Raw genomic sequence first — 24243 nt, 5'->3', positions numbered from 1 at the left:
TCGAAAGCGCAGGGAGGTGATCTAGCCATGTGGCCATACCACCTTTGATTTTGGTGTAATCCAAGATCTGTCTCAGAAAGGTATAGTGGATAGAAATAGTTCTTGAGGTCAGGACCGTATAAGTGAGCATAGTGTCCAGGGTGTTATTCCAGTCCTTATTGGAGAAATGACCTGTCACATGCAATACATAAAAGTTGGTCTGCAGAAAGGCCAAAGGGTATGGGCTAACCATGGGATATTTAGCGGACAATTCTGAGAAACGTAGGACTCGCTTCTCGTCTTTTGCCACCAGGGATTCAACCGATTTTATACCCATCTCAGCCCATGCGGTGTAGGGATGAGCAGCCATGCCGTCCAAAAATGCTGTGTTTTTTTTAGGAGGGGTAGGAAGTTGGAACAGGGAGTGGTGCTGATTTAGCCTTGTTTTGTGTCTTAATATGTGCCAGCTTTTGCTCTTCTGTGGTTGGGAAGGTGGATAATTGGAGACTTGCTCTGGCTGCTGCAGCAGCAGCTTCTGCCCTGCTGTGTTGGGAAGGGAAGGTGGATAGTCGAAGACTTGGTCTTGCTGCTGCAGCAGCTTCTGCCCTGCTGCAGTTGGCATGGGTAGGTGGATAGTTGGAGGCTTGCTGTGCCCGCTGCAGCAGCTTTTGCCCTGCTGAGGTTGGGAAGGGTAGGTGGAACAAGAATTGCATAAGCATAAACTTTCACCCGACTGTAAAATGGTCCTTAAGACTAGTTGTTTATAATCAGTGAGTTTTGATGTCATCATTTATAACCAGTGATCTCTTATTTAGCTATATAAATATCAGGACATTCTAAGAACTTATTTAACTAAATATTTTTGGCACAATAATAGCATTAATCATAATCCTCTGTAACTATGTTGTATTCCCCAGTTAAGCATTAATAGAATGGTTCAATTGTATTTTATTGCAGGTCTTTGGGAGTCAGAAATAATAAACATTGAAAAACATTCAGCTGAAGGTAATGCGTTTATTACATGTTACAGTAAGGTGCATAGGCGTATCTATAATGGGCGCAGGGTGTGCTGTGGGGGGAACGCACCTCACATCCTGCACCCATGTTTAGTTACTTACCTCTCAGGGTTCCACATTGGCGCTGCTGCCTGCTGAAGAAAAAAATCACACATGTGTATTACAGTCCGGTGCATTCACAGAGTCTACAGTGCAGCAGAGAGGAGGGGGCCACACGGAATGTGCACACGGGGCCCCCTCCTCTCTTAAATGCCCCTGTTCATGTGACATACATGTTTCCATTAAGTAAGAATCTTCCCCTTAATGGGGATGTTGCCCATAGCAACCAATGCAATTAGTACCCCTCCTCTCAGTGTCCCTGCCTTAATTAAGCACAGGTGACTTAATTAATACTGTATTCAATTTGATTTAATCATCTGAACTCAATCCGGGATATACTGAAAACCTGTATGGTTATTGGTTAGGGTGTCTTATACTGATCAGTGCCATAACAAATTGGTGTGTAAGGCTCCCGGCCCTGATGGTTACCCCTCTAACTTTTATAAGAAATTTAAAGCCAAGATCACCCCTGTATTAGTCTCAGTATTTAATGAAGCCTCTTCCTCTACTACCTTTCCTAAGGAAATGCTTGAGGCCCGTATAATTACCATTCCTAAACCCGGTAAACCTCCCACAAATGTACAAAACTACCTCCCCATTGCCCTTCTTAACGTTGACATTAAAATATTTGTCAAGTTGTTAGCTACTCGGATATCCCCCTTGCTACCAAGTTTAATCAACCCTGATCAAGTAGGCTTTGTGTTAGGCAGACAAGCGCCGGACAATACTCGTAGAGTTATTGATATTATGGAATACTGTCATGCCCGTAAAAGTCCCTTATTGGTCTTATTACTTGATGCTGAAAAAGCATCATTGGCTCCATTGGGGTTACCAGCACTCCACATTACAACATTTGGCTTTTCGGGTAGAATACTTAGTTCTATTTTGGCCTTATATTCTATTCCAACTGTAAGGGTGTTTACAAATGGATGCTCTTCCTCTCAATTCTACATTACAAACAGCACCCGTCAGGACTGCCCTCTATCCCCTTTGGTTTTTGCTCTGGCAATTGAGCCTCTAGCTGAATGTATCCGATCCCAAGTCTTTATCCAAGGTCCTGTCATAGGCAACGTCTCTCACAAGATCAGCTTTTTTGCTGATGACGTGTTAATGTCTTGAGGACCCAGAATCCTCCCTTCCTCATTTACATAACATTCTCGATGCCTATTCTAAAATATCATACTACAAATTAAACACTACCAAGACTGAAGCTTTACCACTTTACCGTGTCGGACAGCGTGATAAATCGTTTGAAAGGCAAATATAGGTATATTTGGAAAGATAAGTCTATTAAATATCTGGGGATTAATTTAGCTAGAGACTGCGACATTTTGGACTCTCAACTATGACCCACTGTTACAAGCTTTTGATACCCTCACAAAAGAATGGATGATGCAGGAGGTGTCTTGGGTTGGTCGAATAGCTGCAACTAAAATGGTACCCTTTCCCAAGCTGATGTATCTTTTTCGTACTATACCTCGGCCCTTCCCATCTGTGGTTTGTAACAATTTCAATAAATTGCTGTTTTCTTATATTTGGAGAGGTGCTAAACCCAAAATAGCGAAAACCACTTTATCATATGCCAAAAGCGAGGGCGGCCAGGCATACCCAAATTTAGAAAAATATAACTTAGCTTGTATTTTGAACCATTCGAGGGATTGGTTCTCGAAGGATAATGTTGAACCATGGGTGGCGATTGATAGAGCTATTCTGTATCCCTTCGATCTTCCCGAATTACTTAGACTACCCCCGGCTGCTACCATATCTAAAATGAATGCCTGTAACACTGTCCACATGACTGTTCTTGTGTGGCGCAAGTTGGCCTCCTCTAGTGCCAACATTTCTTTGAAAGCAAAGAAACGTCAACTATCTTTGAAAACCATTGCGTCCCTAATCCCTGATCTCAATGTAGACTCCTGGGTCCCCGTAGGCTTAGTGTCTGTACATGATATTCTCGCTGATGGAATTGTAGTTCCCTTATCCCATTTTCAATTGCAATATTAAGTCCCTAAACAGGACTTTTACAAATATCTGCAGATTAGACATTGGCTTTGTAGCTTCCTTCCCAAACCCCCTGCCTAACTTTCAATCAGGGGCGTAACTATAGCACCGTAGCCCCCGCGACCGTGGGGGGAAGGGGCGCTGTGCATGTGCGGGCGCCGGGGGCTGCAGTGCTATAGTTACACCCCGCCACCATCCCCGACAGTCTTTACCTGTCAGTCTTCCGCGCTGGTCCCGGCTCCCTTCTGCTATGAGGACCACAACAAAATGTCCGCCCCCATGTAGCAGAAAGTTCTCTGAAACTGTCTGCTGCATGGGGGCAGACATGTTGTGGTGGTCCTCATAGCAGGGAGCCGGGACCAGCGCGTACTGAGCGTAGCCAGGTAAGACTGGGGGGGATTGCATGGGCGGCGAGGCGGGGGTTGGTGCGGCGGGGCGGGCGAGGGTTGGTGCGGCGGGGCGGGCGGGGTTTGGTGCGGCAGGGTGCGTGGGTGGGCGCCCTCCCTTTAACGGCGGGGGGGCGCCCAAAAGCTAGTTACGCCACTGCTTTCAATGCCTAAGCTACTACTTTTTTTTCTTTGAACCCTCGGCCACAAAAGGAGGTATCTCTCGCTGGTATGGTCACTTGATCTCTGAATGTCTGAAAAAAAAAATTCCTTCACAATGTCGGTGGGAGAAGGATTTGCCAAATGTTTTTTCGGATGAGGTGTGGAACTTCATATACTGCTTCAAAATTTCAAAATGCATCAACCATTCAGAGATGTACTTTAAATTGGTCCATAGAGCATACCTCACCCCAGACCGACTTCACCAGTTCTGGCCTACAGTCTCCTCGCAATGTTGGAGACGTTGTGGTTCGGTGGGAAACATTTTACACATCTTCTGGTCCTGTCCGGTTTTATTCCCCTTATGGAAAGACATATGTTTTCCTCATTTCCAATGTATTTGACCAGTCCATCCAGATGGACCCCCTTGTTGCCCTCTTCCACTACTATCCAGGTGTGTTATCCAGTGGCGATAGGTACTTCCTCGGCCACATTTTGATAGCAGCTAAAGCTACCATCGCTCAATTTTGAAAGTCCCCTGCTGCTCCTAACATACACTTGATTGAAAACAAGATACATAAACCCTTCCTATTTGAGACGTCTGATGTTGTCTATTTCTCTAAGGCATCTTCTATCCATATCAAATGGTTTAGATCAGGGGTGGGGAACCTCAGGCCCGGAGGCCGTATGCAGCCCCCGTAGCCGTTTTGAGTGGCCCTCCCACCCACCTGACAGCTTTGCCGGGAGAGTCAAGTACATGGGAATTGTCGCGAGAGGTCAGTAGTTCTCACGGGATTCCTCTTAATCAACAGCAGCCGGAGACTGTCAGTCCTAGTCAGCGGCAGCCGCCGGAGCGTGGGACGGCTGCAGCAGGACTATTTGTAAGAGAAATTTTTACATATGGCCCCCGAAGGATTTTTTTCCCCATACAAACGGCCCTTGGCCTAAAAAAGGTTCCCCACCCCTGGTTTAGATGGAGGGAATACAGGGAAAAAGCAAGCCATCCATGTACCTGTAACACAATTACAGACTTATCTGTATTAGACTCGCCTAGCCATATTTCCGGGTCTGATAGCTAATTATTAGTAATCTTATAGATTTTTATTTCTTACCTAATCTGTGACGTATCATCACGTTGTCCCGGTATTCTTTAATTTACCTGACCTATACTACAGCTGTTACTTATAGCGATGTAACTTCTTTAAGTTTCCTTTGTTATATTATTGTTTTTTTATGATTTGTCTGTATTATGTGCTTAAAATCTTAAACTCAATAAAAATGTAAAATAACATTTTTAAAATAAAATAAAAAAACGAAATTGGTGGGTAGATATCTTAGCTCCCAAATTTGCTATTTATTAATTTTAATGCAAAAATGTGATCTGCAGTTACAGATACGTCTATCGTAGTAGAGACAAATCCGGATATTGGAAGTGAGTATTGGAGAATTTATATTTATTTACTACTTAATACATAAGTAATATTATCCTTAGATGCATAAAACTCTTGTAAATAAAATATGAGTAAAAGAGAGTTCTGATGTCTTCCACATAACTATAATTGAATGGTGTGTGTGTGTGTGTGTGTGTGTGTGTGTGTGTGTGTATGGATGTTTCATGATAACTCTCAAACGCTTTTACTATCGTCTTCAATTTTTGCACACTACCGTATCTTCGTAAGGGATGATCTAAGTTCGAAGATGGGTTTAGTCGGACGAGCCCTTAAGGGTGCTGTCATAAGGGTCCATGCTATTTCTGTTGTTTTCATGCATTGTGAAAACTTGTGATTTTCTGAATACAACACAATAAACAGACTCCCTTAAGTGGATCCTTGAAGGCCTATAAGGGTCCACTAAATGAAAAACATTTTTACTTTAAAAAACTTTTGACAAACTGAAATGAATAAGCGACTCATCGGCAGAGTGGTCTGTGAACCAAGCACTGTAGATATCGTTTTGAAATCCATGTGAGATTGATCCCCAGATATTTTTTCTTCTTCATTGTTTGCTTATTCATTGAGGATTTTAGGGATCTTCTGGTTGGCAAGGGTAGGTGGATAGTTGGAGATTTGGGTACTTGTTTCCTAGCACGGCCACAATCGCGGGCATCGTTTGTCATTTTTAGTGGTATACGACGCGACCGACGCGATGCCCCCGATTTTCCCATTGAAATGCATTGAAAATAGTCAAAATCGCGTCGGTCGCGCCGTATGCGGCTAAAAAAGCCTTAAATGGTCCAGACGCGATGCCCACGATTTCCCCATAGGAAACAATGTTAAATGGCTCAATGTACCCGCGATGCCCCCGATTTCTCATAGGGAACAATGTTAAATACCTCAATTTCACCAAATCATCATAGGGAACAATGGTAAATGGGCCAGAAAGCCCCAAAAACACCCCAGAACAGTGAAATGTCCCCCCAAAAGTACTTTACGCCACCCCACGATCAACGTGAACCCGAAGCGTGGCGAGCGGCGGCGGTACGCGTCCTCCGACCTTTTCATACCCCCACTATCCACGTCGGCGCGGAGTTGAGAATAGAATAGTGTGGCGAGCGTAGCGAGCCACCGAGCCCGAAGCGTGGCGAGCGCAGCGAGCCCCGTGAGGGGACGCGGATACCTTCACAGGTAAACGCGTCCCTTCGCGGGCTTCACAGGTATCCGCGTCCCCTCGCTGCGCTCGCCACGCTTCGGGCTCGGTGGCTCGCTGCGCTCGCCACACTATTCTATTCTCAACTCCACGCCGACGTGGATAGTGGGGGTATGAAAAGGTCGGAGGACGCGTACCGCCGCCCCTCGCGGGCTCGCTGCGCTCGTCACACTTCGGGTTCGCGTTGATCGTGGGGTGGCGTAAAATACTTTTGGGGGGACATTTCACTGTTCAGGGGTGTTTTGGGGGGTTTATGGCCCATTTAACATTGTTCCCTATGATGATTTGGGTAAATTGACCCATTTAACATTGTTTCCTATGGGAAATCGGGGGCATTGCGGCTAAATTGAGGCATTTAACATTGTTCCCTATGGGGAAATCGCGGGCATCGCGTCGCGACCATCGCACCCGATTTTTTAGTGCTTGCGATGGCCGCGATGCCCCCGATTTTTCCTCACGATGCCCACGATCATGATCGTTGTGGCCGTGCTAGGAAACAAGTACCGAGATTTGCTCTGGCTGCTGCAGCAGCTTCTGCCCTGCTGTGGTTGGGAAGGGAAGGTGGATAGTTGGAGACTTGGGGCTAGATTCTCTAAGCTTCAAAAGTGATAAAATGGAGAGTGATAAACAGCCAGCCAATCAGCTCCTAACTGCCATGTCACAGGCTGTGTTTGAAAAATGTCAGACAGGAGCTGATTCGCTGGCTGTTCATCGCTCTCCATTTTATCACTTTTGAAGCTTAGAGAATCTGGCCCTTGCTCTGGTTGCTGCAGCAGCTTCTGCTCTTTATAATCAGTGAGTTCTGATGTCATCATTTATAATCAGTGATCTCTTATTTAGCTATATAAATATCAGGACATTCTAAGAACTTAGGGGTTTATTCTGTTTGGTATGGTGGGACCGTAAACGGACGGATCGGGTTTTTCATTTCATCTGCGCATGCGTAGCTTTCGCAATGCGCAGGTGCGGCGACCTCACACCGCTCACAGACGGGTCTCTCCGTGCGAAAAAAACTGTCTGCAAGAGCACGGTCATTGTGGGGGGCATGTGGGCGTTTTTATGGGAGCGGCCGGAATAATGAGGAAAACTGGGCGTAAACATGGACGTACACGGGGTGTGCACACAAAATGCACGGTGCCACAACCGCCTCGATCGGCGAACGCACCGTGCATTTTGGACCAAAAACAGGCGGACGCCAAAGATAGCTCCTGACCACCCATAGAGATACCGCATGAGAGCGGACGCCTGGGTCTGCTAATTACTCAAACACATACACCTGAATGTAATAAACAATGCAGCAGCCTATTAAGTGAAAACCATTATTTCACTACCTGCAAGCCACACACAGCCCTCAAACACATTGGAAGCTTATCTTTCCACACTTCAACATGTAAAGGTTGGTTTAATTTTAGGTAAGATTTATTCTAAGACCTGCTTATATATGTCCAGGTAGTTATTTTATTACCATCTGCACCCAATTAGAAAGTGTTTTTGTATACTTTAAAAAGCAGGACACTCAATTCACAGAAGTCGACATGTGTCAACTTTTTCACTGTAGCACAAACATACCAGTTTTTTATATGGAAAAAGACACATAAACCACATCTAAGAGCAACAATGATGTTTTTGGTCTCAATTTCTACTTGCACTGTGGCGTACGCTCAGATATACGGAAGGTGACAGTGTGAAAACGGACGAGATCCGTCCATGCACTTTGGCATCCGCTCTGATGTACGCCAGGTATCGGTGGCTAAGAGGGAGAGCCGTCCGTACGCGGTGGCGTACGCTCAAGTGTACGCCACTCCCCATTGTCGGTGTTTGTGAGTGTCCGTGTGCGGCTGTTCTGTGGGCGGACTTTCGCTCACCGCTAGCATACGGTGAGACGGACCGTACGTACGTTTCACCGACCTAACCAGAATAAGGCCATTAGTTAACTAAAAAATTTTATAATGCCATAATAATAGCATTAAAAATAATCCTCTGTAACTATGTTGTATTCCCCAGTTAAGCATTAATAGAATGGTTTAATTGTATTTTATTACAGGTCTTTGGGAGTCTGAAATAAAAGACATTGAAAAACATTCAGCTGCAGGTAATGCATTCATTACATGTAACAGTAAGGTGCATAGGCGTATCTATAATGGGTGCAGGGTGTGCTGTGGTTAGTTAAAACTATCGATGGTCATCTATCACACAGTTTTTACTATCAATGGCTGATTGCAGTATCGCCATCGATGGCGACTGCACCGATGGCCATCCGCTGGTAGTCATTTGGAAGGAAAACTCATCAATATCATAAATGATAACCTTAGATAATGAAGCGTCTGAAGCAGTTTATAGTGTTCCCACTTCCCATAGGTGCAGTGTATACAATGTATAATTAATGCCAGGTTGACAACATATTATTATATTATACTACAGCGTACAATGTGGCATTGAGAGGAAAAACATCTCAGTCCAGCACCAGAAAGCCATCGGCATCACACTATGCCACAGATGGGCAGCTATCGCGTTTGTGTGCGCTGACGGAAGATGAATATGAGCCGTGGTGGGAGCTGGATTTAAGGGCAAACCACGCGATCATCAGCGTCGCTATTACCATCAGTAGATACCACTATGCCGATGATCTCAGAGGAGCAGAGATTCACATAGGAAACAATGCAGACTGGCGGGACAACCCCAGGTGACTATAACGTTTTAGACGCACATAAATATAGATGGCGCAAGAGTCAGTCACATCGCCACTTTACGCTGAATGGAATGGGAATGACTGGGCAACCATTGAAATGACAATGATCTTTAAACTGCACCCTCTGCAGTGGCATATCAATGCACCCTCTGCAGTCTAAGCAGGGGAGCTGGCGCTATGGGGAGCATGGTCTCTGCAGATTCAAATGGGTCTGGCCATCCGTATCAATGTACCTTTTTTTTCTTCTAATGCACATGAACATGGACCATGGAGGGAGTGTGTCCTGAATCCGGTGCCCCCTGGCCGTGACTCACAGCCAATATTGTGTGAGCCACGGCTGAGCGGCACAGCAGTCAGGACACAGAGCAGAGGACAGCGGGCGGCAGACAGGGCAGGGATGCCGTTTGCGGTGCACGGCTTCGGCGCCCGGAGCTAGTGCTCCGCCGGCTCCATCCTCGATATGCCCCAGCACTCACATGAGTCCCTGCCCCAGTGGAGCTTACAATCTATGTTCCCTACCACATGTACACGCACACACAGACATTCTAGGGTTGATTTGTTGGGAGCCAATTAGCCTACCAGTATATTTTTGGACTGTGGGAGTAAACCGGAGTACCCGGAGGAAACCCACGCAAGTATGGGGAGAACATACAAACTTGGCACAATTAGAGCCATGGTGGGAATAGAACCCATGACCTCAGTGCTGTGAGGCAGAAATGCTGACCATTACACCATCCGTACTGCCCCAGTGATGACTTACCTGGTACAGCGGGTCTGGGACAACATTAGGGGCAGGATGCTGTATCATCCGCGCCCCCTTACCGCCGCACATCGCCGGCTACTGCACACCTAATTATCGCATATGCTGTAACATATGTGATAATTATGGCAAAGGACAGCTCTTGCGTTAAGAGCTGTCCTTTGCGATCTTGCCGGCGATGTGCTGCGGGTCCCACAGCTCCCCCCTCCCTCCATTACCCAGGGCTGCTGCTGCCGGGTGGCCTCTCCTCCCTGCACCCGGAAGAGGATACAGTGCAGGGAGGAGGTCACAGGTCCAGGCAGCACACGCTGTGCTGCCTGGACACAGCAGGTGAGGGGGGGGGGGGGGGGGGTGTCGGCGCGAGGCGGCGGGGGTCCTTTCGGGGCGGCGTGGGTCGCGTTAAGAAGCCCATAGCCTGCCGTGCAGGTTTTGCTGCATACCAAAATGCGGTAAAAACACTGATAACGGGGTTTTTACAGCATAATTGCTTTACAGAATCTCCCCCTGTGACTGAAATGCTACATAACAACAGGAGTATTTCCATACTTGCTCCTATTTATATTAACAACCTTGTTTTCCTGTTTAATCTGCAGCTGTGGAACGATTCCTTTAATGGGTGCTGACGAAACGCGTATGTTTTCCTGCTACGGTACGCCAGGACAGCTGCTGACTATTGCCATCCCAGGCAGGAATGCGTCCCTGTACTTGTGTGAAGTGCAAGTGTTTGCAGTCCCCGAGGATGAATCAGGTAAGGAAAAGGACAATTGCATATAAACCTGGGAAGATTATGGGGGAGAGGTATCAAAGCTTGGATAGAGATAGGTTCAATATTGGGACCCGCCTTGTTTAATATATTCATTAATGAGATTGTAAGTGACAGTGAGTAAATTTGCAATATTTGCGGAGGACACGAAATTGAGTAAGGAAATCAACTCAGGAGAGGATGTGGAAACACTACAAAGTGACTTATGCTGCTTTCAGACCGCAAAACTGGCTTTGACCCTGTATTTGAAAACGTTTCCAAAAATGGGTCTGCCAGGTAAAAACCCCTTTCACACCGCATCTCTTAAACGGTATATTACCGTTTAAGTGCGGTTTTTAGACACTGGCAGACCCGTTTTTGTAAACTTTCCAAAAACAGGGTCAAAGCCAGCCAGCTCTGCAATGTACTGTCCCAACTAACTGCAGTGCCCCCCCGCCCCCCGTGTGCAGCCGGTACCTCAGTTATTGCGGATCCCGGCAGTGCAGTATGGACGGTTGCACGTATGAAAAAAAGTGTCTTTCAGAAAATGGCTGCCCCATAGGAAAACCTGTTTTAAAAAACTGTCTTTGGTATGGGGGTAGCCATTTTCCGAAAGTGACTTTTCTTATAAGAAAAGGGGGAGGGGCGGCGGGGGGCGGCTCCAGTGCTGTGAATATTTAATGAGCGCTCATTAAATATTCACAGCGCTGAATTTAGGACCCAGCTCATTGGCTGGGTCCTAAATACCGTTTCAGACCCGATTTTGATGCCAAAATACCGGGTCTGAAACGGGTAGGACCCTCCATTTTTACCGTTTTACAAAATCGGCTTTTGTAAAACGGTAAAGTGGTCCTGCACCTTTCAGACCGCACAGATTACCATTTTAAAACGGTTAAAAATCGGCAAAATACCGGTTTTTAAGTGCGGTCTGAAAGGGGCATTAATAAAACTGGAAAGGTGGAAAATGCAGTTTAACGTTGATAAATGTAAAGTAATTCATTATGGGCACAAAAATGAACAAGCTACTTACAGGCTAAATGGAGGGGAAGCGGTCATCTATTAGAATGAACTTAGGTCTACAGTCATTAGGTCGACCCTACTAGGTCGACTGGCAGGAAGGTCGACCTGACTTAAGGTCGACATGGGCCAAGGTCGACATGACTTAAGGTCGAATTTGCATAAAGGTCGACATGAGGAAGGTCGACTGGTCATAAGGTCGAGATGGGGTTTTTCACTGTTTTTTGAGCCGACATGTGCCGACAGGCGGTATTTCATGCCCTACCATCCACTAGGGCGTGGAGGAGGTTATTAAAGCTGTGGCGAGCGAAGCGAGCCACCGTGCCCGAAGCATTGCGAGCGTCCGATTCTCATTGCCAACTGTGTCCATGTCGACTGTGTCGACATTCGGATCAAAAAACAATGAAAAACCCATGTAGACCTTATGACCAGTCGACCTTCCTCATGTCGACCTTTATGCAAATTCGACCTTAAGTCATGTCGACCTTGGCCCATGTCGACCTTAAATCAGGTCGACCTTCCTGCCAGTCGACCTAGTGGGGTCGACCTAATGACTGTAGACCTAAGTTCATTCTGATAGATGTACCGATTCCAAATGGAGTTATTATAGGGAATTCTGCTGTAGAGAAGGACTTGGGGGTCATCATGGATGAAACATTGGTTAATAGTGCACACTGCTAAGTGCAGCAGCAAAAGCAAACCGGACACTGGCATGCATTACAAGGGGTATGGATTCAAGGGATGCCAATGTGATAGTGCCTCTTTAAAAGGTATTGGTGAGACCACACTTGGAATAATGGGCCTTATTCAGATCTGAGCTCAGTACACATTTGTTTGGAAAATGGGCAAAACCATGTGCTCTGCAGGTGGGGCAGATGTAACATGTATAGAGAAGATTAAGGAATTCATTTGTTTTGTTTTATTTTATCCTACAGAACGTGACACAAGTCACCAGCTACAGAGTTCCCACACTGGAGGTACTGGCTATTTACATGTATAAATTCAATTAGGAATCTTAATAGAAATTTCTCTGTAAAATATATCCTGATATCATTGTTGTAGTAAGGGTGTAGCTAGGTACATCTGTCGCCTGACGTTCCCCTGCCTGCTCGGAGCGGGCGGATGATGTCACATGATGTCAGTCCCGCCCCCAGTTCGCAGAAGAACAACCAGGATAAAGGTAAGTCCAGGCTTAGGTGAGTTACCATTGAATGATTTTTCTCTGTGTGGACTCATGCGAGTGGATATGTAAGTGCACACATCCTCTCACATCGTGCCACTTAGGGCCATATTCAATGAGAATAATTCGCCGCGCATGGCGAGAGATTTTTTCTCTCGCCATACACTCGCCCTGTTCTGGAGGGCTCGCTGCCACTCCTGCTCCCACTATTCAATGTGGTTAAGACTCGCCGCCACTCGCGGCGAGTCTTAACCCCTGCAGCGGACGAGCGTCCATGGCAGGGAGCCGGGGGACGGTGGCAGCCAGGGAGATTAAAGTCTCCCTGGCTGCCCCAGAACATATGTGGAGGGGAGGTGGCCTCCCCGGGACCCAGGCAGCACAAGCTGCCCCCCCTATAGCCAGCGGGGGACCCAGTATTCACTGCACCCGATCGTGCATATGTAATGATCGGGTGCAGTGAATTTATGAATATCAAATGAGCGGCTCGAGAGCTCCGGCCCCCTGCTGGCTGCTCTGTGTAAAAAAAAAAAAATATATATATTTTTTTTTTATTAAATATATATTCATGTGCACATGAATAAAAATAGCATGCCCCTTCACAGAAAAAATTTTTTTGACAACAAAATAAAAAATAAAAAACCTTTTAGTTTAAAAGTTCACATTCCAGTTCTCCATGAAAAGAGGGAGAATTGCTACACGGAGAGACACAGCGAAAATCACTTAAAAAGACGGCGAAAATATCACATTGAATAGGGTGGCTCACTTTTGGAGAGCAAAATGCTCCTTCCAACGCAAAAATAGCACAAACTCGCCATAAAACACGGCAAATTTTTCTCATTGAATACTGCCCAGAGAATTGTGTGGCTGGGGGGGGGGGGGGGGGTGGGATGGGGATGCGTTCATTTGGTGGGGCAGTGCTTACCGGCTTGCTAGGCACTGAATATACACAGACTAGCGAGCAGGTATGAATTGTGCCCAATATGTGGTTCCGATTGATCTACAGTGCCTAGATAGACAGGCAATAGGTCAACACCAATCAATGTGGTCAAAAGGGCGACATTGTCAAATGACATGAAAATGTTGACACGATTTTCACAATGTAATCAATTTCTGGATTTTTTCACACTCTACCATCCACGTTGGACTACAGCTGAGACCGTCCGTCCGTGCAGAGCGAAGCGCACGCATTACAGTTATTGGGGGCCCATGTGGACAGGTGGAATTACTGCTGTGGGACCGTCCGTCCGTGCCGCCCATAGTGTAATATAGTAACTAGGGGCAGTGTAATAACGAGGGGCAGTATTGTAAGTAGTAGCAGTGTATGGGTGTAGATCATTAGGTCACCAGCATCTTGGTCGACACCATTAGGTCGACATGAGTTAAGGTCGACATGCAGGAAGGTCGACAGGGTCAGTAGGTTGACAGGGGTAAGGTTGACATTGAAAAAGTCAACATGTTTTTTTTTTTCTTTGAACCGGAATGTCAACATAAACACTAAAACGTAGCACCGTGTCCCCTCGCGTGGCTCGCTGCGCTCGACACTATTTTATCCTCCCGCCACGCCCTAGTGGATGGTAGGACATGAAATACCGCCTGTCGACACATGGCGGCTCAAAAAACAGTATAAAAACCTCATGTGACCCTGTCGATCTAATCACCCTGTCGACCTAATCCATGTCGACCTAAATGCATGTCGACCATCATGCTGGTTATTATTTATAAATATGTATATGTGCAGTATATATTAAGGTCGACATCAACACAATTATAAAGTGCCAACGAGAATCAATACGGTTTCATGTACATTTATTTTACATTAATCAAAGGGATTGTTCAGATCCATAAACTACAATTCAATACCTTGTGCTGTATTTATGTTGAGAGAATATTGTGTTATTTATATAATGTACGCTGCACTATACATTTTCTATACTGTTCCTTTTGAACAAATAAAAAGTCAACTTTGTTCAATGTTCAATCTGTCAGCTCCCAACGTCGCTCCGCAAGGATTTGCGTCAGAGTCCAGTCCATTTGAACCATTTAACTACAAAGCTAAAAATGCAATTGATGGCTCTCTGGACAGCCGTATGTTTAGTTGCACACATACCGATCAGGAGGTAGAACCTTGGTGGACGCTGAACCTGAGAAGGCCAATGAGGATAGTCTCCATCGCTATTACCAACCGAGGTGACTGCTGTGGTTACAGACTAAATGGAGCACAGATTCATGTTGGGAACTCTGAAAAGACTATAAAAAATAATCCCAGGTAATGTTCTTGTGGCATATAAATAGACTGCGTAATTCATTAACCACTTTTTTGCATTGGCGCTACCACAATCCCTATATCCATCTTGGTCATAGCCTTAATCTCACACTGCCTGAAATGATTTTTTGGGATCTTCCATCTGCCCCTAATTCCTAACCCTTCCTCTAGTGCTAGTGCCTAACCTTAACCCAGATTTGGCATAGACGATCTACAGTAATTAGAGGGACAATGCCTCGGGTGGACAGGGTCAAAAGGTCGACATGAAAATGGTTGACACACGAAAGATTGAAACAAGTTTTTATGGTGTTATTTTCCTTGTTTGATTATATGTGAGCACAGTTATTGCAGACGTGTACCCTTTTGGGCTTGCTTCACTCCCCTGCCTCGGGCAAGGTCACTATTTCCAGTTGTAGTAGACATGGAGGTTAAATCAAGCAAAACTTGAGAAAATATGTGAAAAACAACTGTAAACTTGGGTCAAGCATATATGTGTGTTGACCCGACCATTATCATGTTGACAGTTTGAACCTTCAGCCTTGGCTAACTTTTTCATTGTCAACCGCAATGGGAGTTCTATTTCAGTTGGTATGTTGCTATGGGAAACCAATCAGATACTATCTCTCTATATTCTAGAAGGTGGTAAATAAATAATAAGTAGATGCTGGTTGGTTGCCGTAGCAACATCCCATGTGAATTAGTAAATTTCCCCCTTGGAGTCTCTTCTGCTTTCATTCCTTTTTACTTTGAAACTGCTTCATTCTAAAGCTATTCGTTTCTACTCCAGGTGCGCTGTCATTTCCAGCATAGACCAGGGGAAGACGCTCTCCGTCTCCTGTCACGGGATGGAAGGACAATATGTTTCCGTAATTATCCCGGATCGCAAAGAGATCCTGTCTCTGTGTGAAGTTCAAGTCTTTGCCCTGCCATCCGATAAGCAGGATGCGGGTAAAGTAAATTAAAAATAATTGCAACTTTTATAACCACTTGCCGGGCAAAAACATATGGGATATGACCACCGTCAGGAGTGCGTTACCAGACCTTCTTCGCTGTTTATTATGAAGGAAATCCCTCAATGACCATAGGCAAATCTAGAAGAATGGTAATGGGTGGTCCCAGATCCAAATACTCAAGTAGGCTGGACCCTTGGTCGGCGTAGTCACGCTGCGAAAAGGGGGCATGGCCTCATGGAAAGGAGGTGTGGTATCACAAAAAGGGGTGTGGCATTACACATTAGACCACACACCGTAATGCCTATTACACATTTTAACAAACTTCGTAATACCCATTACACATAAAGCCACACGCCGTAATGCCAATTACACATAAGGCCACACACCATAACGGCCATTACACATTGTGCCACACATCATGATGCCCATTGCATACTATTTAACAACGTAATGCCCATTACATATTTGACACATAAGTGGCAATCACCTACATGCTCATTGCTAGGGGGTTCTTGCTTGATCTTGTTGCCAAGGGGGAATACATGCTTGTTGCCAAGAGGGAATTAAATGCTCATTGCAAAGGGGGAGTGAAATTTTTTCACTGCCAAGGGGGAGGGGGAATTGCTCGTTGCCAAGGGGGAATACAGGCTTGTTGCCGAGAGGGAGTGAATTGCTCGTTGCCTAGGGGGAGTTAAATGCTAAATGTTAAACTCCCTAAGGGGGAGTTAAATGCTCATTGCAAGGGGGAGTGAAATTGCTTGTTGCCAAGGGGGGGGGGGAGGAGGGAATTGCTCGATGCCAAGGAAGGGGGGGGTGAGACTGACAGCCAATGGACGCACAAAACTTAAAGAAATGACAGCCAGGCAGAGAGAGCTTTGCGCTGCCTGACTGTATAGTCTAAGCAGGTCTGTTTATATTTTCAACTCTCCCGCTGGACCGCGAGCCAATCAGAAGCGGCATTGGTGGTATTGGTGGCTGCTCCTGATTGGCTGCCGGACTGCAAACTCCTATTGATGGACCTGCTTAGACTATACAGCCGGGAACCGCAAAGCTCTCTCTGCCCGACTGTTATTTCTTTAAATTGTGTGCGCCCAGCAGTCTAATGGGTGGTAAGGTGCACCCCCAGACCACCCCTTAGATTCGCCTATGTCAGTGACAGTAATACAGGTCTCTGTGGGTCCATGCAATGCCGATATTTGTGCAAATGGGATGCGGTCATTGTGGTCTACAGCATTATGGTAGACAGTCATTAGGTCGACACCATTAGGTCGACATGGGAAAAGGTCGACATGTGTCTAGGTCGACATGGAAAAGGGCTGACATGGGAAAAGGTCGACAGGTCGTTAGTTCGACAGGTCATTAGTTTGACAGTGTCTAGGTCGACAGTCAAAAGGTCAACGTGGTTTTTCACTGTTTTTTGAGCCGACATGTGCTGACAGGCGGTATTTCATGCCCTGCCATCCACTAGGGCGTGGTGGGAGAATAAAATGGTGTGCCCGATGCATAGCGAGTGCAGCGTGCGATGCGAGGGGATGTGGTGCACTTTAAACTGTGTCCATGTCGACTGTGTTGACATTCAGGTAAAAAAACAGTGAAAAACCCCATGTTGACCTTTTCACTGTCGACCTAGATATTGTTGAACTAATGACCTGTGGAACGAATGACCTTTCAACCTAGAACAAGGTCGATCTTTTCCAATGTCAACCAAGACCCATGTCGACCTAATGGTGTCGACCTAATGACTGTCGACCATCATGCTCATAAGTTTACATACCCTAGCAGAATTTGTGATTTTCTGGCCATCTGTGATAATGATAACTCACAGACTTTTATCTCACTCAGGGTTACTGGTTGGGTGAAGCCGTTTATTGTCAGACAACTGTGTTACTCTTTTTAAATCTTAATGACAACAGAAACTGCCCAAATAACCCTGATCAAAAGTTGACATTTTGGCCTGATAACATGCACACAAGTTGACACAAACGAGAATATGAATGAGTTATCATTCATATTCTCTAACAAATGGCCAGAAAAGCACAAATTCTGCTGGGGTATGTAACCTTATGAGCACAACTGTAGCTATTAAGTGGCATAGGACAGGTGTCAATCATTATACACACAGGGGCCCAGTTGTGATTGGGACTCGCGGTTTCGGAAGTGTACTGGAAATGTTCTCGGTAGTCGCACGGAGATGCACCGTCGTACGGACGTATAATTGCTGGAGTGTCGCAGGTTTCTGCTTCTAAACTCAGATTAGGAATTTTCTATTTGTGTTTGTACTTTCAGTTATTGGAGCGTCCCCTCACCCGCCAGAGACTAAAGAACATAAAGGTCTTTATACGGATCATTCACTGTTCTGTATGGTAACTCTATAACAATGTGTGACTGGTTGTTACTACTCATGTGACATCATTTCATGAATCAGACCCACACTGGCACTTCCTTGCCACAGCACAAACCTGATTATACAAAGAAGTCAGGCTTAAGCCCCGTAAACATGGGGCGACCCGGCCTCTCTTGCTGAGCGACGTGCTTAACCCTTTGAGCGCCAGCATCTCTGTGAGAGATGTTCAAATTATCCGCTAAAATTTCCAGCGTCGCTCACATTTGTTATATAAATCCAAATAAAAAAACATTGTGTAAAAAAATATAACATTTCCTATTTGCAATGGGTCCTGAATGATCTACTCAGAGCGCTTAGAAATGGGGTGAAAATCGCCCCGTGTGTATGCCCCTTTACATTTATTTTCTGTGGAATCTGTTACAAAACCGAGTCAATGGGAGAAATTTACTAAGCCAAATACGGCTAAATTATTTGTATTCGTATTAGTAAATATTTCCAAATAGGAATGCATACGCCATCGACAGAATGTGAATAGGAATCACCATTCATTACGGCCGGTAATTACCACTTATTGCCGGCCAAATACGCCTGGAAAATACAACTCATTTTCTAGGCGTTTTTGGCTTTAGCCTGCATGGATCAGTCAGATCTGTGCAGGCTGCAGTGTAAAAAAAAAATTAATACATCATTTTAAACCCCCCCCACAGCCATAACCAGCCCCAGGCTCAAAGAGCCAGTCCTGGTTTAAAAAAAATCAGGGAACAATTGACACAGGGGTTCCCTATATTTTTTAAAACCAGCACCAGGCCCAAGGGCCGGTCCTGGTTCCCAAAATAAGGGGGGCCAAAATGAAAAGGGGTCCCCCGTATTTTGTGAACCAGCACCAGGCCCAACCAGCCGCAGGGTAATGCCACAGCCAGGGGACACTTATTATATAAGGTCCCACGGCCAAAGAATTATCGCCTGACCGGGCAGGGGTCCTGGGGATACTTACCTATGTTGACACCATAGGTAGGTTTCTACAAACATAGAATGTGACGGCAGATCAGAACCATTTGGCCCATCTAGTCTGCCCCTTTTTTACCCTTCAGGTAATCTTAACCCTTTTTAATCCTTATTTCTTTGTAAGGATATTCATATGCCTATCCCAAGCATGTTTAAATTGTTCTACTGTCTTAGCCTCTACCACCTCTGATGGGAGGCTATTCCACTTATCCACTACCCTTTCTGTGAAGTAATTCTTCCTCACATTTCCCCTGAACCTACCTCCCTCCAGTTTCAGTGCATGTCCTCGTGTTTTATTACTTCTTTTCCTTTGAAGAAAATTTCCCTCCTGTACTATGTTAAAGCCCTTGATATATTTGAAGATTTCTATCATGTCCCCCCTTTCCCTTCTCTGCTCCAAGCTATACATGTTAAGATCTTTTAGTCTTTCCAAGTAAGTTTTGTGATGTAGGCCATGCACCATTTTAGTTGCCCTTCTTTAAAACCGCAATGATATGTATGCTGCTTGTTTCATGACATGTCTACACGTATTTCCATAGAGACACAGATTGCTGAGCCAGAAAAGACACAGAAGACTCTAAATGCAGGTACTCTATGGTTTTGTAATCGGCCTTCATGTTACCATGGTTACTGCAGCCCAAGTTGCTCAATTTAAAACTTGACAAACTTTATCATATTAGCCTCAGTTGATACAGTAATTTGGAATGCAAGTCAAACAGGTTGAACTCGATGGACTAACGTCTTTTTTCAACCTTAATTACCATGTTACTATGTTTAACCTTTGTCCAATCAGGTGAGGATGTTGATTCACTGAAACAAAAAGGCTGACTCAGACACGCTTGTAGTGGCCCCTTCCGCTATGTTTCGGGTTTACGTGCTAACCCTTGAGCAAACGGGAGCACAAATTCACGCATGTACAAATCCCGACGGGGACGGTGACAAATTCGGACCGAGGTGCAAAAGAGCATTCTCAGAATATAACACTTACACAAACACACGACACCGCAAGTCTGCAGGCATCACCAAACATCCTGTTGCATGCCCAGTTATGCCCCTTCAGGGAGCCACAAGGCAACCTGAAGGGGCATAACCTGCCTAGCCTAGGGCCCAGAAGGTCCAGAGGGGCCCCATAGACATATCCTGGCCATCCACAAACTTCCTGGAGGAGTATTGTGTGACTATCACCTGACGTCATGATATCACTTGGACACGCCCACACTCTCAAAGTCCCTTTGATGTTCTTTGAATAATAGAATGTTTGGACACAGAATGGTTTAATGCGCTATATGTGGGCAGTCAGGTTACTGTAAATGTGACACAGGTATTAGTCCTATTTCCAAAATACCTTCAGCCTGAGTCAGATTTGTACACAAAGCAGATTGTTTTAGTTATAGCATAACTCCCAACTGTCCCACTTTTCGCGGGGACGTCCCGTTTTTTTGGGACATTCCAGCATCCTGCCTGGGGCCGGCAGTGTCCCACGGTGGGGGTGGGGGCAGTTGGGATACCCCCCTGTCATCCGTGAATAGACGCTGTGTCTATTCCTGGGGCCAGAGGGGCTGGAGACATGACTAGCAGCTAACAGAGCCACTGGCCAGGACCCTGCAGCAGTGAAAATGGGGATATGGTGTCACGGCTATATGCCATGACCCCTTGCCACTAGGCCACACCCCAAAAATGTCAGCAGTGTCCCTCTTTCTGCCTCTCCAATGTTGGGAGGTATGGTTATAGCCGGAATGGCACTGCAGTAAATTTTTTTATTTTATTTTTATTTGGTTAAGTCTTCTCATACCCCACATATGTCTCTTACTGATGAGGTCCTGATGGAGTGTTCATGTATTTCAGTTGCGGTGCCGAAAATTCCACTGTTCGGATTGTATCCGTCAAGCACATTCGGGCAAGGATTGGCAAGGAAAGCTATTGATGGGTCATTAGCTCACCAGGACCCACCGTCACCATGTGCTGATAACCAATACCAATCGTGGTGGACGGTGGAATTGGGATACACCCACAAAATCCACTCAGTCGCACTGACTAATAGGGGGGACTGCTGCCCCTCCGATCTTGATGGGGCGGAGATTCGTGTAGGGCACAATGCCTCCGACTGGCAGAATTACACCATGTAAGGAAATATTTTACTATGGTCTCTAGAAGAAAATTGTGCAGTGTTTTACTTACATATAAAAAGGAGAATGTTGTATAAAATTCTACAATTAATTATTTGACATTTTATTTGACCTAAAGGGGTGTTCTTATTCAGGCAAAGTTCAGCTGGGGCGTATTAGTGCACGTGTTCTGTACATACCTGGACTTAAGTCAAAATAGTCTTGTTTAGAGCCAAGTCATTTTACATGTTGTACGGGAGGTGTACTTCCATGCTGATGATAGGAACTTGTAGCAAAATAAACACACATGCTACACACACAAACGCCGGCCCGCCTCAAGATGGCTTCACCTCTGAATATGGGGCACTAAGGAGTTGATGCTGCATCTGAGTAGTCTGATAGATCAAATAAGTGAAGGAAAAGCCACATGAGGGAAGAGGGCCCTGCTCGTTAGAGCTTACATTCTAAAGGGAAGGGCAGACAGACAGGGGTGGCACAGATGGGGTAGATAGTGAGCACTGGGCAGTGGGTTAGCATGAGAGCTGGATGGCTTTCATGAAGAAGTTGGTCTTGAGAGCCTCTTGGAAGGTTGTAGAGAGGCGGAGAGTCTGACAATAAGAGGGAGAGAGTTCCAGAGGTAGGGAGCCATATGGGAAAAATCTTGGAGGTGGGAGGAAGTAACCAATTGGCAGGAGAGGCGACGTGTACTAGCGGAGGGAAGAGGGTGGGTGGGAGTGTAAAGGGACATACAATCAGATAGGTAGATGGGAGAGGAGTGGTGAGGGCTTTGTAAGTGAATGTGAGAAGCTTGAATTGGGTTTTGAAGAGGAGCCAGTTCAGAAAGTAAAAGAGAATATCTGATTGGCCTGAATCAGCGCTGACAACATCCATCAACTTTTTGGGATTTAAAAAAAACAAACATTCAAGAATAATAATGATGCGTTCCTGGTGGATACACACGTGATTAAACCATATAGTGAATGTAATATAAAATCTACTGTATAAAGAAATGATAAGGCTAGAATTTTCCTTTAATCCTAGTTGCGGCACAGTCTCCTCCATAGGACTTGGCGAAACATTCTCATTTAAATGCAATTGGATGAAAGGGATATTTATCAACATTGGAATTCCAGACAGGAACGTCTCCATTGCCCTACGTGAAATACAGGTGTTTGGTGTAAGAGCTGATACCCCAGGTAAGTCTACAGAACAGGACTAGATGTAGTGCTGGACAGAGAAGGCAGTAGAGGGGAAGGGGCAAAGCACAAATGTCATCAGACCTTTCTTTATAAAGCTAATTTCCTGTGGGAATGAGCAAATTGGACAGATATAAATTGATGTGAGGAATAATTATGGAGCCTATGTACTAAGGGGGGTATTCAATCTGGGGGTCACAAAGAGCATTAGGTCTGACGAGGCGCTCCCACTTGAGATATAGAGGATTTTGATGTCGGTAAGCCTTGTAGAAATGCGATACCTCAAAACAAGAGAAAAAGACAAATCGCAACTTTCATAGTGTAGATATTAAAAATAAACGTATGATAAAAAATCTCTCTGGTCAAAGAATTTTTCCCGTACCGCAAATGAGCCTTTCCTTAGGCCACAAGATATCTCGTATATTGTCGTCTGATGCTCCAAATAAGATTCCCTCTACACATCACATACAAATAGGTAATATACCATTTAGACTGACTTTCCACTGGAAAATTATTATAAACCCATAAATTGGGCATTTGTGACCATAACTGCCGCCTAAGATTGAATGGGAGAAGAAACGTATATATATATTGTTGTCAAACAATACATAACAGAATATAACCGTCCAGTTACTAACGCACCACTACAGAAGAATTTTTATAAATACAAAAAGGAAGACATATCTCGGGGCCCCATGGTGTGAGGATATAATATCCTTTTTATTTCACTGTCCATGTCTTATATGTATTTGTGTGTCTTATATTTCGCAACATTTGTTTTAATAAAGTGTTCTAATAAAAGTTACGTTTTAAATAAACGTCCTCTAGTGCACCACACTGACATTCCTTCCTTCTCTGCCTAATAGATATCAGCTTGAAGTACACCCCCCACCCAAATCTACCTCTCTCTGCACATGTTACATCAGCCCCACCTGCAGTGCAGCATGGTTTTGTCCATTAAAGAGTGATTGTGCCTTTCCGAGTGAATCAGAATAACCCCCTTAATTTGGGCCTCCGTATGGGTGTATTCAGTCTTACATCTACCGATGGGGCATTTATAACCCTTGCTATTTTCATGAGGCATTTGTTGGGCTGAGCCTGGAGGACGTCCTCCTTACAGATACTCTCATTTCTTATCCTGTTCCTCTTTAGGTTTCTCAGGTAGTAGCGCTGGTTGGAATAAAAGTTCCCAGTTACAGAAGCAGAACCACGGAGGTAATTAATTGCATTACAATAATTAAAACTAATGTCTGCTGTGTAAATGGCCCACAGGCCTAAGAATGACATCAGTATCTATCTATCTATCTATCTGTCTGTCTGTCTGTCTACATGCCTTTGTTTTGGGTGGAGGCTGGGGGTGCAACTGCTATGAAGCCTGGGCTGCTCTTGGGAACCGCAGCTCTCCCTACACCCCAAGCCACTTCCAATAGCATAACCATGAAGGATCTCGCCGGAAATGCTCTGCCCCTACCCTACCTGGCCAGCTCCTGGCAGCAGAACAGTATAGTGCTGCGATTCGCAGGTATTTAGGGCATGGGAGCTATTGCAGTGAAGTCCCCGACCCCATCAGAGTCCAGTGCTGTAGTTCAGTTGTGTCTCTCCTGCCTGCTCCTCCTCCTTCCCTGACACTCTCTATCTCCCCCTCCACTATTGTCTCTATCCCTCTCTCTCCTTGACACTATCTCTCTCCATCACTCTCTCCT

At 45.4% G+C, this 24243-nt stretch overlaps 1 protein-coding gene across 2 annotated transcripts in view; it reads left to right on the top strand.

Annotated features, from left to right (window-relative positions):
- The window catches only part of LOC146025831 (uncharacterized), a 54117-nt gene that overhangs the window by 5520 nt on the left and 24354 nt on the right, over positions 1–24243 (top strand). Inside the window, exons 3-15 of one of the 2 annotated variants that reach the window (XM_083155919.1) lie at positions 937–984; positions 5028–5072; positions 8331–8378; positions 8708–8969; positions 10329–10483; positions 12430–12471; positions 14661–14940; positions 15725–15885; positions 18177–18221; positions 19779–19826; positions 21085–21361; positions 22386–22540; positions 23693–23755. In XM_083155919.1, coding sequence (XP_083012045.1) covers positions 937–984; positions 5028–5072; positions 8331–8378; positions 8708–8969; positions 10329–10483; positions 12430–12471; positions 14661–14940; positions 15725–15885; positions 18177–18221; positions 19779–19826; positions 21085–21361; positions 22386–22540; positions 23693–23755 — 1629 coding nt within the window. The remainder of the gene's footprint in view (positions 1–936; positions 985–5027; positions 5073–8330; positions 8379–8707; positions 8970–10328; positions 10484–12429; positions 12472–14660; positions 14941–15724; positions 15886–18176; positions 18222–19778; positions 19827–21084; positions 21362–22385; positions 22541–23692; positions 23756–24243) is intronic. The other variant, XM_083155920.1, reaches the window with a different exon arrangement.

This window comes from Crinia signifera, chromosome 8, assembly GCF_055691185.1.
Source record: "Crinia signifera chromosome 8, ASM5569118v1, whole genome shotgun sequence".
In the NCBI taxonomy this organism is placed as follows: domain Eukaryota; kingdom Metazoa; phylum Chordata; class Amphibia; order Anura; family Myobatrachidae; genus Crinia; species Crinia signifera.
This window is presented reverse-complemented; position numbering and strand designations above follow the sequence as displayed.